At 39.9% G+C, this 13,140-nt stretch overlaps 1 protein-coding gene across 1 annotated transcript in view; it reads left to right on the forward strand.

Annotated features, from left to right (window-relative positions):
* The window catches only part of HOMER1 (homer scaffold protein 1), a 106,451-nt gene that overhangs the window by 34,175 nt on the left and 59,136 nt on the right, over positions 1-13,140 (forward strand). The window contains exon 5 of the mRNA XM_077816305.1: positions 3,280-3,422. Within this exon, the coding sequence (XP_077672431.1) occupies positions 3,280-3,422 (143 nt within the window). The remainder of the gene's footprint in view (positions 1-3,279; positions 3,423-13,140) is intronic.

Here is a 13,140-nt window from a genome sequence, read left to right on the forward strand (position 1 = left end):
TTGTTTAAAAGGACCAGATTAGAAACAGTCTTTGATGTTTTCAAAGGCAGGAAAGAATTTCTCACCTTTTGGAATACCGGTTGGTTGCAATAAAGAATTTAATATCTACTGGAAGCTCTAATTATATGGGAGCACTAATTTATAATTTGATTGACCTACCTTGTCAGAAAAATGGCTACTAGAAACTGATCTAGCCTTTCAAGATATGGATTTCATCTCATAGATCGATATGGATTTGGATGTAATATAGGGTGACCAGATGTCCCAATTTTATAAGGACAGTCCAATTTTTTTTGGTCTTTTTCTTATATAGACTCTTATCATCCTTCACCCCATCCCTATTTTTCACACTTGCTGTCTGGTCACCCTAATGTAATAATTAAAATGAGGTATACTGATTTGTCAACAGAAGTCCATTGTACTTAAAATAGATTAACTTGCTTTACCCCCAAAATGGTCCTAAATGTAATTTATGCATTTCTTTAAGTTATTTAAACGGAAGTAAAATAACTCATGTTTAGGACAAGTTCTGACCTCAGTTGTGCCTTTTTATCTAATTTCAGCAGAATTTACTTTATATATCAGAGGACAACATTTGGGCAGTCTATTTTACATAGACTAGCATAATATATGCCTGTATGTATTTCTCCCAAACCTTCTGGCAGCTGTTTTCTTACACTAGTTTTTTCTCACTTGGGACTGTTCTGTCTTTAACGTTCACTGTAGTTAAAACTAAATTCTGAATTTCACTAGAGTGCAAATAAACAGAAGTAGTTTTGGGCACAGAAATGGTAACAAGATTGAAAGAAAGAAGCGTGTACTCCCTATAATTTGAGCTAATAGATTCTTCATTCTGGATTGGAGTGGGAAGGAGGGAGGGGATTACTTGTGTATTATGTGATTTTAAAAAAAAAACAACAAACACATTTAACATAATACAACTATAAGTCAAGAATTACAGAAAACTTTGTTAAAAGGTAAGTTTGTGTCATGCCATTTGTGCAACTCTTTAAGATGTAAACACTGCATATATGAATCAAAAGCAAAATATGAACAGTTATTAAACATTTGTCAATCATGTTTTGACTCTCTTGTAAAGGCCAAGTTGAAAGTAATGTACAATTTTGACTTGAATATTTCTGGTTACACAATATCTGTTCTCTGGGGAGGTAAAGGAAACCCCCGCTTTCAGTCCTGTTAAAGAAAGCAAAGGTTTATTTGTCATCTGAAATTGGAACTCTGTGGTCTGCTTCTGTCTTGATACCCTCGTCAACTTTTTCTGCAGATTTAGTGATTTGGAGTAACTGGGTCAGATTCAGAAGTGGCAGCTCAAAAGGGCTAATATTTGTAAATTTAGATAGTTTTACTCCCTTAAAAACAAGTGGGGAAGAATGTGCACAATAAGGGCCTCATCCTTTAAAGTTAGGAGCACCTTTGACAAGGTGCTGTGGCCTTCAGTTCCCACTGAGGTCAGTGTAATTGAGGGGATGGGGAGGATAAACATTACTCTTACAAGTGCAGCCTTTTCATAGCTCCAGCCTATGGGGTTACATAACAATAGCTTTTGTCCCCCACCTGTGGTGTTTAGATGTTGCTTGTAATTATTAGAATTTGGAGCACTGGCTGTTGGGAGTCTGAAAGGACAGGAAATGGGAAGGAGCGGGGAGGAGTTGAGAGGCTGGGAGAGAGCTACAGAGGGTGCAGCAGCATCTTGGTAAAGAGGTTTCTACTTTGAAAATAAAGTCCTGTTGAAGCTTGTTAGTACCTTGCTTGGTCAATACAACACCACCTTCCCCCCACACCCTCAATTAAGAGGTATAAGAAATGCTAGAGACACAGGATGTGTTTAGTTATGGGAAAACATGATGCTTCCTGTAACCTGTTCATGTCAGGGAAATGATACACAGGGAAAAACTCTAATTCCAGATTTAGGATTCAGGCTAAGCAATGTTCCTTTTAAAATTAAAATTACAGTGAAATACGTCTAATGACCAGGATTTAATAAATATTGGTTGCTTGACAGAGACAGCAGAACACAAATGTTCCTGTGTTGTCTTGTAGGGTGATGGAGATTGTACCAGTTCTGTACAGTAGTGGACATCTTTAAGTATAGTCAGGGATCCAGAGACCCACACTAATTGAGACTGCTCAAGGGATGGGCTGAGTCATGGGCGGTGTGACTTCTCCATTTGGGGAGGCTGCATGCACCTGGACCGTGGCCCTGCCCATGCTTGGCCTCCTCCCTGGAAGGCCCGCCCATGCTCCACCCCTGGCCCTGCTCGGCCTCCTCCTCAAGGCCTCCCCCCCTCACTGCTTGTGCCTCTTCGTCTCCTCCCCCAGGCTCTCCCACCAACTGGCCAGCCGCTCACACGCCTTTTCTCCCCCAGCCCTGCTGCCTGCTGCTCGCACCTCTTCGTGTCCCCCCCAACCTCCTCACTGGCTGGCCACTCACAATTTGCGCTCACCTCTGCACCCTCAGAAAGGCTCCTTTGCAAGTGGAGTGGGGACAGGAAGAGGCAGAGCCTTGAGGGAAGTGGGTGAGTGGGACCAGGGTCTCGGCAGGCAGGCTGCTTGGAGAGGCTTAGTCTCCCCTGGCCTCTTATACTTGCCACCGATGGGCTGAGTCAATCCATAAACTAGCTGCCTCAGCCAGCACTAGCTAGGTCCAAGTCACCCTGGCTGAACAAGGTTTTCAGATAGACCCTTGTACAGATTTTACTATAATTGGTGTGCAGCTGAAGCTATGATTGTACCAGTAGTGACTCTTCCACTTCCCACTTTCATTTTTTATTAAAGTAAAATGAGAAACCGCTTTTAATACTTCTTCAAGGTGGTTACACTATGGTAAAATACAAAGTGAAAGGTAAGAGTTGTCGTCATGGTTGTGAAGAATTTTCAACCACTAAGCTGTACCAATGTGTAGATAGAAGATAAGGGAAGGAAAAGAGGTCCAGGCACCCTATAAGCAGGAGACTGCATACTTGTTGATATATTGTACATATTGATGTGTACAGTCTTTTCATATAAAGTTTATTAAGTACTACTAAAGTACTATAAAGTACTATTAAGTTTCTAAATCATATCACATGATAGTTTGGGTATGGGTTGGTTTTTTTTTTTCAAATTTGTATACCGATGATTTTGGGTACCCTAGCTTAATGTCATTTTTAAATTAATAACCATGCACTTAAAAATGTTAATTTTGTCTTTGTTTATATGCACATTGTGGCATAAGTTTAGTGTATAATTGTAATTTTTTTTTTTTTTTTTTTACTTAAGGAATCAGCAGGAGGGGACATTCAATCTCCTTTAACACCAGAAAGCATTAATGGAACAGATGATGAAAGAACAACTCCAGAAGTGACACAAAACTCGGAACCAAGGGCTGAACCAACCCAGAATGCATTGCCATTTACACATAGGTACAGATTCAGTTCACACATACTAATTAAGTAATACATGTTTACTTCATTGTTAAAGGGACCTTTTTTCTTCAGACTGCTCCAAAATGGCCGTGTCATGAATTAAAGAATCATACGCCACGTCTACGCTACCTGCCGGATCGGCGGGTAGCGATCAATCTATCGGGGATTGATGTATCGTGTCTGGTGTAGACGCTATAGATCGATCCCCGATTGCTCTGCTGTTGACTCCGGAACTCCACCACGGCGAGAGGCGGAAGCGGAGTCGACGGGGGAGTGGTGGGTGTTGATCCCGCGCTGCAAGGACACAAAGTAAGTGATTCTAAGTCGATCTAAGATATGTCGACTTCAGCTACGCTATTCTCACAGCTGAAGTTCCGTATCTTAGATTGATTTCCCCCCACCAGTGTAGACCAGGCCTAATATTCTTTTTTAAAAAGCAAAGTACAGGACTCAGCTTCATGTTTGCAATTCAGTCTGCTTTCACAGAAAAATTATATAAGAAAATCTACTGAGGAGGTTTTTTGGAATTTCTCTTACAATGTGAATATTTTAGTACAAGCACTTTATTCCTGAATACAAGGTGTCCCTTTAACAAGAAGCAATACTTACATGCCTGAGACCTCAGCAGAATTAACTGCTTCAAAGAACTTGTTCCAATTAACTTACTTTTTTTGTTCACTTCCATATTATTTTAAAAGACTGATAACATTAGGCTCAGCCTTGTGGTGATAAGTTGTTGGAAGATGAATGTGTCTGTGTAATCCTGAAGTGCTATAAATTTAAAGCAGCCTTCTAATTAAACATCTCTCTGACCATTTAAAATATTCCTTAATGTTTTTTTTTCAAAATATAGAAGAAGGTTACATTTGCGCTTCAGCATGAATTATAATTCATTGAACTGAGCATGTTTTGCTCCACTGCCCCTTAGGAAAATTTAAACAATGTTTTGATTTAAAGTTGAAAGTTCTGAGCTAAAATGTATCTAATTAGAAATTATCATAAATGGGACGTTCTTTCTTTACAAGCAGAATAAGTAGAGCAGGGAAAAGTTAGATAAATATATAAGTCAAGCAAAGATTGAAATGTTAAATTTCTCTTAAATTATGAATTTGATTCAGTTTAAGAAGAGTTTAAAAATCTTAAACTGCTAAGATTTTGTTTTGAGAGACTGGTTGATAACAGAATCTTTTGAAATTTTGTGCGGGGAATTTAGGATGAGCAGAGACATGGACTTGAAATTGTTCAAGAATTCAGTCTTCCTTATGAAGAATGTGTTAACATCACTTGGAAAAGCTCACAAATTTTAGAACTCTGAAATACTCGTCATTTTGCACTTAAATTCTTTGACGAGTGATTGCGTGTGTTGTCGTTTTTATATTTGAACTGTCACCAATGTAGTCCCAGTATGCTCATAGAGGAAATGGACTTTTTTTGAGAGAGAGAGAGATTGTTTTTGAGGGAGGAATATTCAAAATACAGTAGATGCTTGTTTGCAGCAACAGCTTGTTAAAAGCAGCCATTGCTTATGAGCAACATTTCCCCTGGGACCACTTTTTCTACTGTGAATTGTCAACATTCCCCATAGCAACAGCCACTTAGGAGCAACATAGCAAAAGGACAGTGATATGTTGCTACTAGGGCTGTCGATTAATCGCAGTTAACTCACGTGATTAACCCCCAAAAATTAATCGCGATTAAAAAAATCAATCACGATTAATTGCAGTTTTAGTCACACTGTTAAACAAAAGAATACCAATTGAAATGTAGTAAATATTTTGGATGTTTTTCTACTTTTTCAAATATATTGATTTAAATTACAACACAGAATACAAAGTGTACAGTACTCACTTTATATTTTATTACAAATATTTGCACTGTAAAAATGCTAAACAAAAGAAATAATATTTTTCAATTCACCTCATGCATGTACAGTAGTGCAATCTCTTTATCATGGAAAGCGCAACTTACAAATGTAGATTTTGTTTGTTTGTTACATAGCTGCACTCAAAAACAAAACAATGTAAAATTTTAGAGCCTACAAGTTCACTCAGTCCTTGTTCAGCCAATTGTTAAGAGAAACAAGTTTGTTTACTTTTATGGGAGATCGTGCTGCCTGCTTCTTATTTACAATGTCACCTGAAAGTGAGAACAGACATTCAAATGGCACTTTTATAGCTAACATTGCAAGGTTTTTACATGCCAGATATGCTAAACATTTGTATGCCCCTTCAAGCTTTGGCCACCATTCCAGAGGACATGCTTCCACACTGATAATGATGCTTGTTCCAAAAACAAGGAGTTAATTAAATTTGTGACTGAGCTCCTTGAGGCAGAATTGTATGTCTCCTGCTCTGTGTTTTCCCTGTATTCTGCCATATATTTCCTGTTATAGTCGTCTTGCATAATGACTCAGCATGTTGTTCGTTTTAAGAATGCGTTTTGTCAGATATGCAGTGAAAGTAAAGAAGGTATCAATGTGAGATTTCTAAAGCTAGCTACAGCACTCGACCCAAGATTTAAGAATCTGAAATGCCTTCCAAAATCTGAGAGGGACGAGGTGTGGAGCGTGCTTTCAGAAGTCTTAAAAAAGCAACACTCCGATGCAGAAACTACAGAACCCGAACCACCGAAAAAGAAAATCAACCTTCTGCTGGTGGCATCATGTGCTCTCGTTTTAGAGAGAGACACTCAGATGATGAAAATGAACATGCATCGGTCCGCGCTGCTTTGGATCGTTATTGAGCAGAACCCATCATCAGCATGGACGCATATCCTCTGGAATGGTGGTTGAAGCATGAAGGGACATATGAATCTTTAGCGCATCTGGGACGTAAATATCTTGCAAGGCCAGCTACAACAGTGCCATGTGAATGCCTGTTCTCACTTTCAGATGACATTGTAAACAAGAAGCCAGAAGCATTATCTCCTGTAAATGTAAACAAACTTGTTTGTCTGAGCGATCCATAGAATATCAGGGTTGGAAGGGACCTCAGGAGGTCATCTAGTCCAACCCCCTGCTCAAAGCAGGACCAATCCCCAACTAAATCATCCCAGCCAGGGCTTTGTCAAGCCTGACCTTAAAAACTTTTAAGGAAGGAGATTCCACCACCTCCCTCGGTAACGCATTCCAGTGTTTTACCACCCTCCTAGTGAAAAAGTTTTTCCTAATATCCAACCTAAACCTCCCCCACTGCAACTTGAGACCATTACTCCTTGTTCTGTCATCTGCTACCACTGAGAACAGTCTAGAGCCATCCTCTTTGGAACCCCCTTTCAGGTAGTTGAAAGCAGCTATCAAATCCCCCCTCATTCTTCTCTTCCACAGACTAAACATCCCCAGTTCCCTCAGCCTCTCCTCATAACTCATGTGTTGCAGTCCCCTAATCGTTTTTGTTGCCCTCCACTGGACTCTTTCCAATTTTTCCACATCCTTCTTGTAGTGTGGGGCCCAAAACTGGACACAGTACTCCAGATGAGGCCTCACCAGTGTCGAATAGAGGGGAATGATCACATCCCTCAATCTGCTGTCAATGCCCCTACTTATACATCTCAAAATGCCATTGGCCTTCTTGGCAACAAGGGCACACTGTTGACTCATATCCAGCTTCTCGTCCACTGTAAGCCCTAGGTCCTTTTCTGCAGAACTGCTGCCGAGCCATTCGGTCCCTAGTCTGTAGCGGTGCATTGGATTCTTCCATCCTAAGTGCAGGATTCTGCACTTGTCCTTGTTGAACCTCATCAGATTTCTTTTGGCCCAATCCTCGAATTTGTCTAGGTCCCTCTGTATCCTATCCCTACCCTCCAGTGTATCTACCTCTCCTCCCAGTTTAGTGTCATCTGCAAACTTGCTGAGGGTGCAATCCACACCATCCTCCTGATCCTTTATGAAGATATTGAACAAAACCGGTCCCAGGACGGACCCTTGGGGCACTCCACTTGATACCGGCTGCCAACTAGACATGGAGCCATTGATCACTACCCATTGAGCCTGACAATCTAGCCAACTTTCTATCCACCTTATAGTCCATTCATCCAGCCCATACTTCTTTAACTTGCTGGCAAGAATACTGTGGGAGACCATGCTTTCCTAAAGTCGAGAAACAACACGTCCACTGCTTTCATAGAAGGCAATTAGATTAGTCAAGCATGACTTGCCCTTGGTGAATCCATGCTGACTGTTCCTGATCACTTTCCTCTCCTCTAAGTGCTTCAGAATTGATTCCTTGAGGACCCGCTCCATGATTTTTCCAGGGACTGAGGTGAGGCTGACTGGTCTGTCGTTCCCAGGATCCTTCTCCTTCCCTTTTTTAAAGATGGGCACTACATTAGCCTTTTTTCAGTCGTCCGGGACTTCCCCCGATCGCCATGAGTTTTCAAAGATAATGGCCAATGGCTCTGCAATCACATACGCCAGCTCCTTTGGCACACTCGGATGCAACGCATCTGGCCCCATGGACTTGTGCACGTCCAGCTTTTCTAAATAGTCCCGAACCACTTCTTTCTCCACAGAGGGCTGGTCACCTCCTCCTCGTGCTGTGCTGCCCAGTGCAGTAATCTGGGAGATGACCTTGTTCGTGAAGACAGAGGCAAAAAAAGCATTGAGTACATTAGCTTTTTCCACATCCTCTGTCACTAGGTTACCTCCCTCATTCAGTAAGGGGCCCACACTTTCTCTGACTTTCTTCTTGTTGCTAACATACCTGAAGAAACCCTTCTTGTTACTCTTAACATCTCTTGCTAGCTGCAACTCCAGGTGTGATTTGGCCTTCCTGATTTCACTCCTGCATGCCCGAGCAATATTTTTATACTCATCCCTGGTCATTTGATTGGCTGGACAAGAAGTAGAACTGAGTGGACTTTTATACATAATTCTACATTTGTAACTCAACTTTCATGAAAAAGAGATTGCACTACAGTACTTGTATTAAGTGAATTGAAAAATACTATTTTTATTTTTACAGTGCAAATATTTGTAATAAAAATTAAATATAAAGTGAGCACTGTACACTGTGTATTCTGTGTTGTAATTGAAATCAATATATTTGAAAATGTGGAAAATATCCAAAATATTTTTATAAATGGTAGTCTATTTAACAGCACGATTAATCACGATGATTAATTTTTTAAATCCCGTATTAATCGTGATTAATTTTTTAAATTGCTTGACAGCCCTAGTTGCGACTAATGAGCATCTACTCTATTGCATTTCTCTGAAATCCTGAAGACAGGGTTCTGGTGAATGGGTTTATTTAAACTTGTTACATTTGCATGTTTAAATTTTCTATAAATATTTTGTATGAAAAGGGAAAGGGCTAAGTCAACAGTGTTTTTTAAAAAAAAAAAAAAAATTATGATCATTGCAAGAACTGCCCCTTACATAGTTAATAGGCATTTCTCCTACACCAGTATAGTAAATGGACTTCCACCTTCACTGAGTATGCATGGAAAAAATTACTTTGGATGTTTTTAAAATGAACCATATGTGCCATTATTTTTTTGAAACTACAATGTTACAAAACTTTTTCTGCATTTCTCTTTTCTGTCTATTTCATATATGTATTTTGAGTTTTCTATTTAATATTCTATTATACTATGTTTAACTTTAGTAGCTAGGATTTGTCTTCCAGTATTTACTCTGTATTTTAGAAACTAACCAATTTATTTGAGCATAAGCTTTTGTGAAGTGAGCTGTAGCTCACAAAAGCTTATGCTCAAATAAATTGGTTAGTCTCTAAGGTGCCACAAGTCCTCCTTTTCTTTTTGCGAATACAGACTAACATGGCTGCTACTTTGAAATCTGTATTTTAGAGTGTCATTTATTCATGAAGTTAATTTTCACAAGGCCAGTGTTTCTTTTGCTAATGGGTACTTACAAGTTAGCCAGTGAGCCATTCATGTTTTTTCAGAAGAAAAGCCAAAGAAGGTAACGTTGTGAAGTTAAATTATTCTGGGTTAACTAGTTTATACTGTAGTTCAATACATATTACAACAAGCCATTTTTCTAACTTTACTGAAAAGTTCGATTGCAGATATTTATATAGCGGTATTTAACATTAAGAGAAATATTATTCTTCAAAGAGTTTTATTTGTGGAAAATGTTTCATATGAAAGTTACTTTTTATTGAGGATTATGAGAGCTCAGTCTTTGCTGTACTGGAATCCTGTATGTTTTCTGATAGATAAAAAGTTGCCTCTTTTCAGGAATAGCTCAATTAAGTAAAATCTGTTTTGTTTTTTTTTCAGCCTATGACAGAACTAAGTTTTGAAAGTCAGTTGCCTTGATTTTTGTATAATGGTTTGGTGCTCGGTTTAATGATGTCTCAATGGGCCAAATTCTGTAGTGCATGTACAAAACAGACGTAAAATGAGCTTACATAGGCAAGTGGTCGTGGTCAAAAGTGCAAATCTGAGATGGGATTCTACAATGTTGAATGGACGAGTTAGATGCAGTTTGCATTGATTGGTAGGGTACGCAGTATTGATTTGACAGTTCAGTTTTGCTGTACAATTCAACTTGCAGATGCCTATAGGAAAACTGTTTGTGTAAAATACACACTAAACATTGTAGATTATCTGGGATTTTCACAAGAACTGAACTATAGACAGGAATTACGCTCTGTAGTGCCTGCTATATCTTGACAGCATTTCGCAGTACTTGGCAGATTTGATCTACCTTGATATATCATTCTGATACTTCCACCCCGCCCCTCCAGATGTACAGATAACCAGTGATGGTTATTGACAACAGCACTGCTGTAAAGAACAAAGTGAATATCCCCTTCCATTGTCACAGTAGTGCATTTCTGAAATTACTACTCAGCAGTTGTCGGGTGTCTCCCTGGTGAATGCGTAGTGACAAAGTTGATATCTTGGCAATGTTTTTGGTTGTGAAGACCACTGAAGAGCGTGTAAAGGCTCTTATGTGTAGTGCTGGATTTTTAAAATGTTTAGTGTTTATTATTTTATTACTGATAGTGTCCACAGTTTACTAGGTACTTTCCAAACAGAAAAGCAGCCATGGTCTTTTCTCCAAGGAGTTCACAAACAGAGGGTAGGGAGAAAGGATACAACAAATTAATAGCAGGGTAAAAGTAGTGATGGGCCATATTTTGGTAAAATAAGGTTAGCTTAACAAATTTATTTTTTCCAGCCAATAGGGTATATATATTAGTCCCAATTACTCCTCAGACTTGACAGTATAAGTCAACTAGTTTTCCCACTGATGGCACAGTAGAAGTGGGTCTTCGGGAGAGAGGTGAATGCAGGGAGCGTGGTTGCCTTGAGCTCAGAAAATGCAGCTCATGGAAGAAGGCATGGGAGCAATGTGGAAGAAGCTGACAAATTGGCAGACAGAGCTAACTTAATGGACAGAGCTGAGGAGGCAGGAAGGCCATGCAGATGAGACAAGGACGGGTACATAAGGAGAGGGAATGAAGGACTTTACAGGTGGTTACAGGAAGCCTGAACTTGATCCAGTAGCAGAAGGAGAGACAGTAGAACGATTCAAAGAGGGTGATGTAAGAATAACAGTCAAAGAAGGGGATTTTAGTGGCAGTGTTGTGTGGACTTGACGTAGAGGATGTGGGTGTTGATGAGAACAGATGATCAGAGGTATAGGGGGTGGTATTTTAGTTTGCACCTTTCCTATTAGTCCCTTCTAGTCCGCTAGCACATCTACAGAACAGGTTTGATTTATAGTTTTCTCATGATGCACCCTCTCTTTGGCCAGCTATACTCCCTTTGACAACATATACTCTCTTCTCTTTTCCTGTTAGTGGAGTTGCTTTTAATTTGCACAATATGTCAGTATCATAAGCAGGGCTGGCTCTAGGGTTTTTGCTGCCCCAAGGAAAAACATTTTTGGCCTCCTCTCCCCCCCCCCCTTTTTTTTTTTTTGGCTTTTACACGTTTGCACTTTGCAATGGTTGGTTTGTTTGTCTGTTTAAAATTTTAAAAAGTGAAAACCGAGAACTTGTAGTTAGTGAAATAAAACAATTTCCTACTACTGTACTCTTCAATTTTAACAAAATCACAATTACAAACAATTTGGGATTTGGGTTCACTATACACTGTAATGAAAAACGTTAGTGTCTTCTGGCGCTCCCAGTTTCTCATAAATTAAAAAATTATATGAACTGAATTTTTCTGGTTTCTATACTTGTGTAGTCTTTTAATAACTCAGTGAAATCTAAATTTTTTGCAGTGGTACTTTCAATTGAAATTAATGTGAGTCCTGACAAACGATTTTGAGACATGGTGGACTTCAAATAATTTTTTAGTAATTCAGTTTTGAGAAATTGTGCTCACCAGAGGCCATTGATACTGGTAATGTTAAAAGAATGCATAATTCTATAGCAGTGTTTGGAGTGAGGTGCTCAGGACTGTACATCTCGCCCGTGGGCCCCCAGCCCAATCTCAGACCCGGCTCCACCCCCCGCAGAGGGGACAGTAACGGACTGAGTGGCTGGGGGGTGGGTCAGCCGTGGGGAGGGGAGTGGACCAGGGGCACCCGCCCAGCACCGAGCCGCCCGGGGCAGCAGGTCCCTTACTGGCCGAGGGTCCTGCCCTGATCCCAGGCTCCACTCCACTCTGGCTCCTCCCCGCTTGTGAAAAGTGCGGCAGGGGGCCAGAGAAGGGACTGCCCCTGGGCCGGGACCCCTGCACTGAGCCCGCCACCCCACACAGGGGCTCGTTGGTTGACTGAACGGGGCCGGGGGAAAAAAGGATGGCTGGAATTGTGCCGCCCCTGGAATTGTGCCGCCCCAAACGTGCTTGCTTTGCTGGTGCCTAGAGCTGGCCCTGCTCATAAGTTTAGACTATTTTGCTCAGAAACAAGTAGCATTTTGCACCCAAATACTAACTTACAGCACCATGTAAATCACCACACCACAGAGTTCTGGCTATTATGCGAACTTTAACTTTTAATTATTTTATTTTATAAATATTGAGACAAATTCTGCTTGTCACTAAATTGCTGTAACTCCATTCATATTCCATGAATGTAACGGAGCAGAATTTAGGTTCAGTCATTTCAATTCAACCTTATTTGAAAAGTTTTAATAAAACTGCTACTAAGCATACTAAGTAGTCAGAATATCTTAAGGAGATCAGATTTTTTTTCAGCATATGCTAATTTGCACAAATATTCAATATGACCCTTACAAAGAAAGATAAACACATAAAACTAAATCTCTGCCTATTGTCTCTGTTCAAAGTGACAACTGCAGTTAGCATTGAATGATCCAGTAATACTGTTTTGCAGTTCAATCTCTCCCTTTTGCAATAGTTAACAGAGCAAGGTTAATGCTATACTATATATTAACTGAAACCTAGGATAAAAAATAAAATGATTTGTAGCCTATGATGTCACAAGTAATCGTTGGCATCATACACTTTTTTACAGTCTTTTTTTTCTTCTCAGCCCTGTCTAGGCACTGTATATCCTGTATATGCAAACTAGTTTTCAGGAAGATACTAATGAACCAGAGGTCATGTGTAAAGTAAAATGAGACCTTGTAAAATGCACAAATTATCTTCTCCCTTAACTTGAAAGGGTCAAGAAAGGGCTAAGATTTTTAATACCATCAGATGTCTTTTTTGGGGAGTCGGGGGTGTGTGTAATTCTTTTCCACATCCTCAGTCTGAGTTTTATTTTTAAATATTAACCGTAAAATGGCATTCAGAGAGAAGAAAGACAGTTAAGAAAGAGCACTTC

The sequence above is a fragment of the Eretmochelys imbricata genome, chromosome 5, assembly GCF_965152235.1.
Source record: "Eretmochelys imbricata isolate rEreImb1 chromosome 5, rEreImb1.hap1, whole genome shotgun sequence".
NCBI lineage: Eukaryota > Metazoa > Chordata > Testudines > Cheloniidae > Eretmochelys > Eretmochelys imbricata.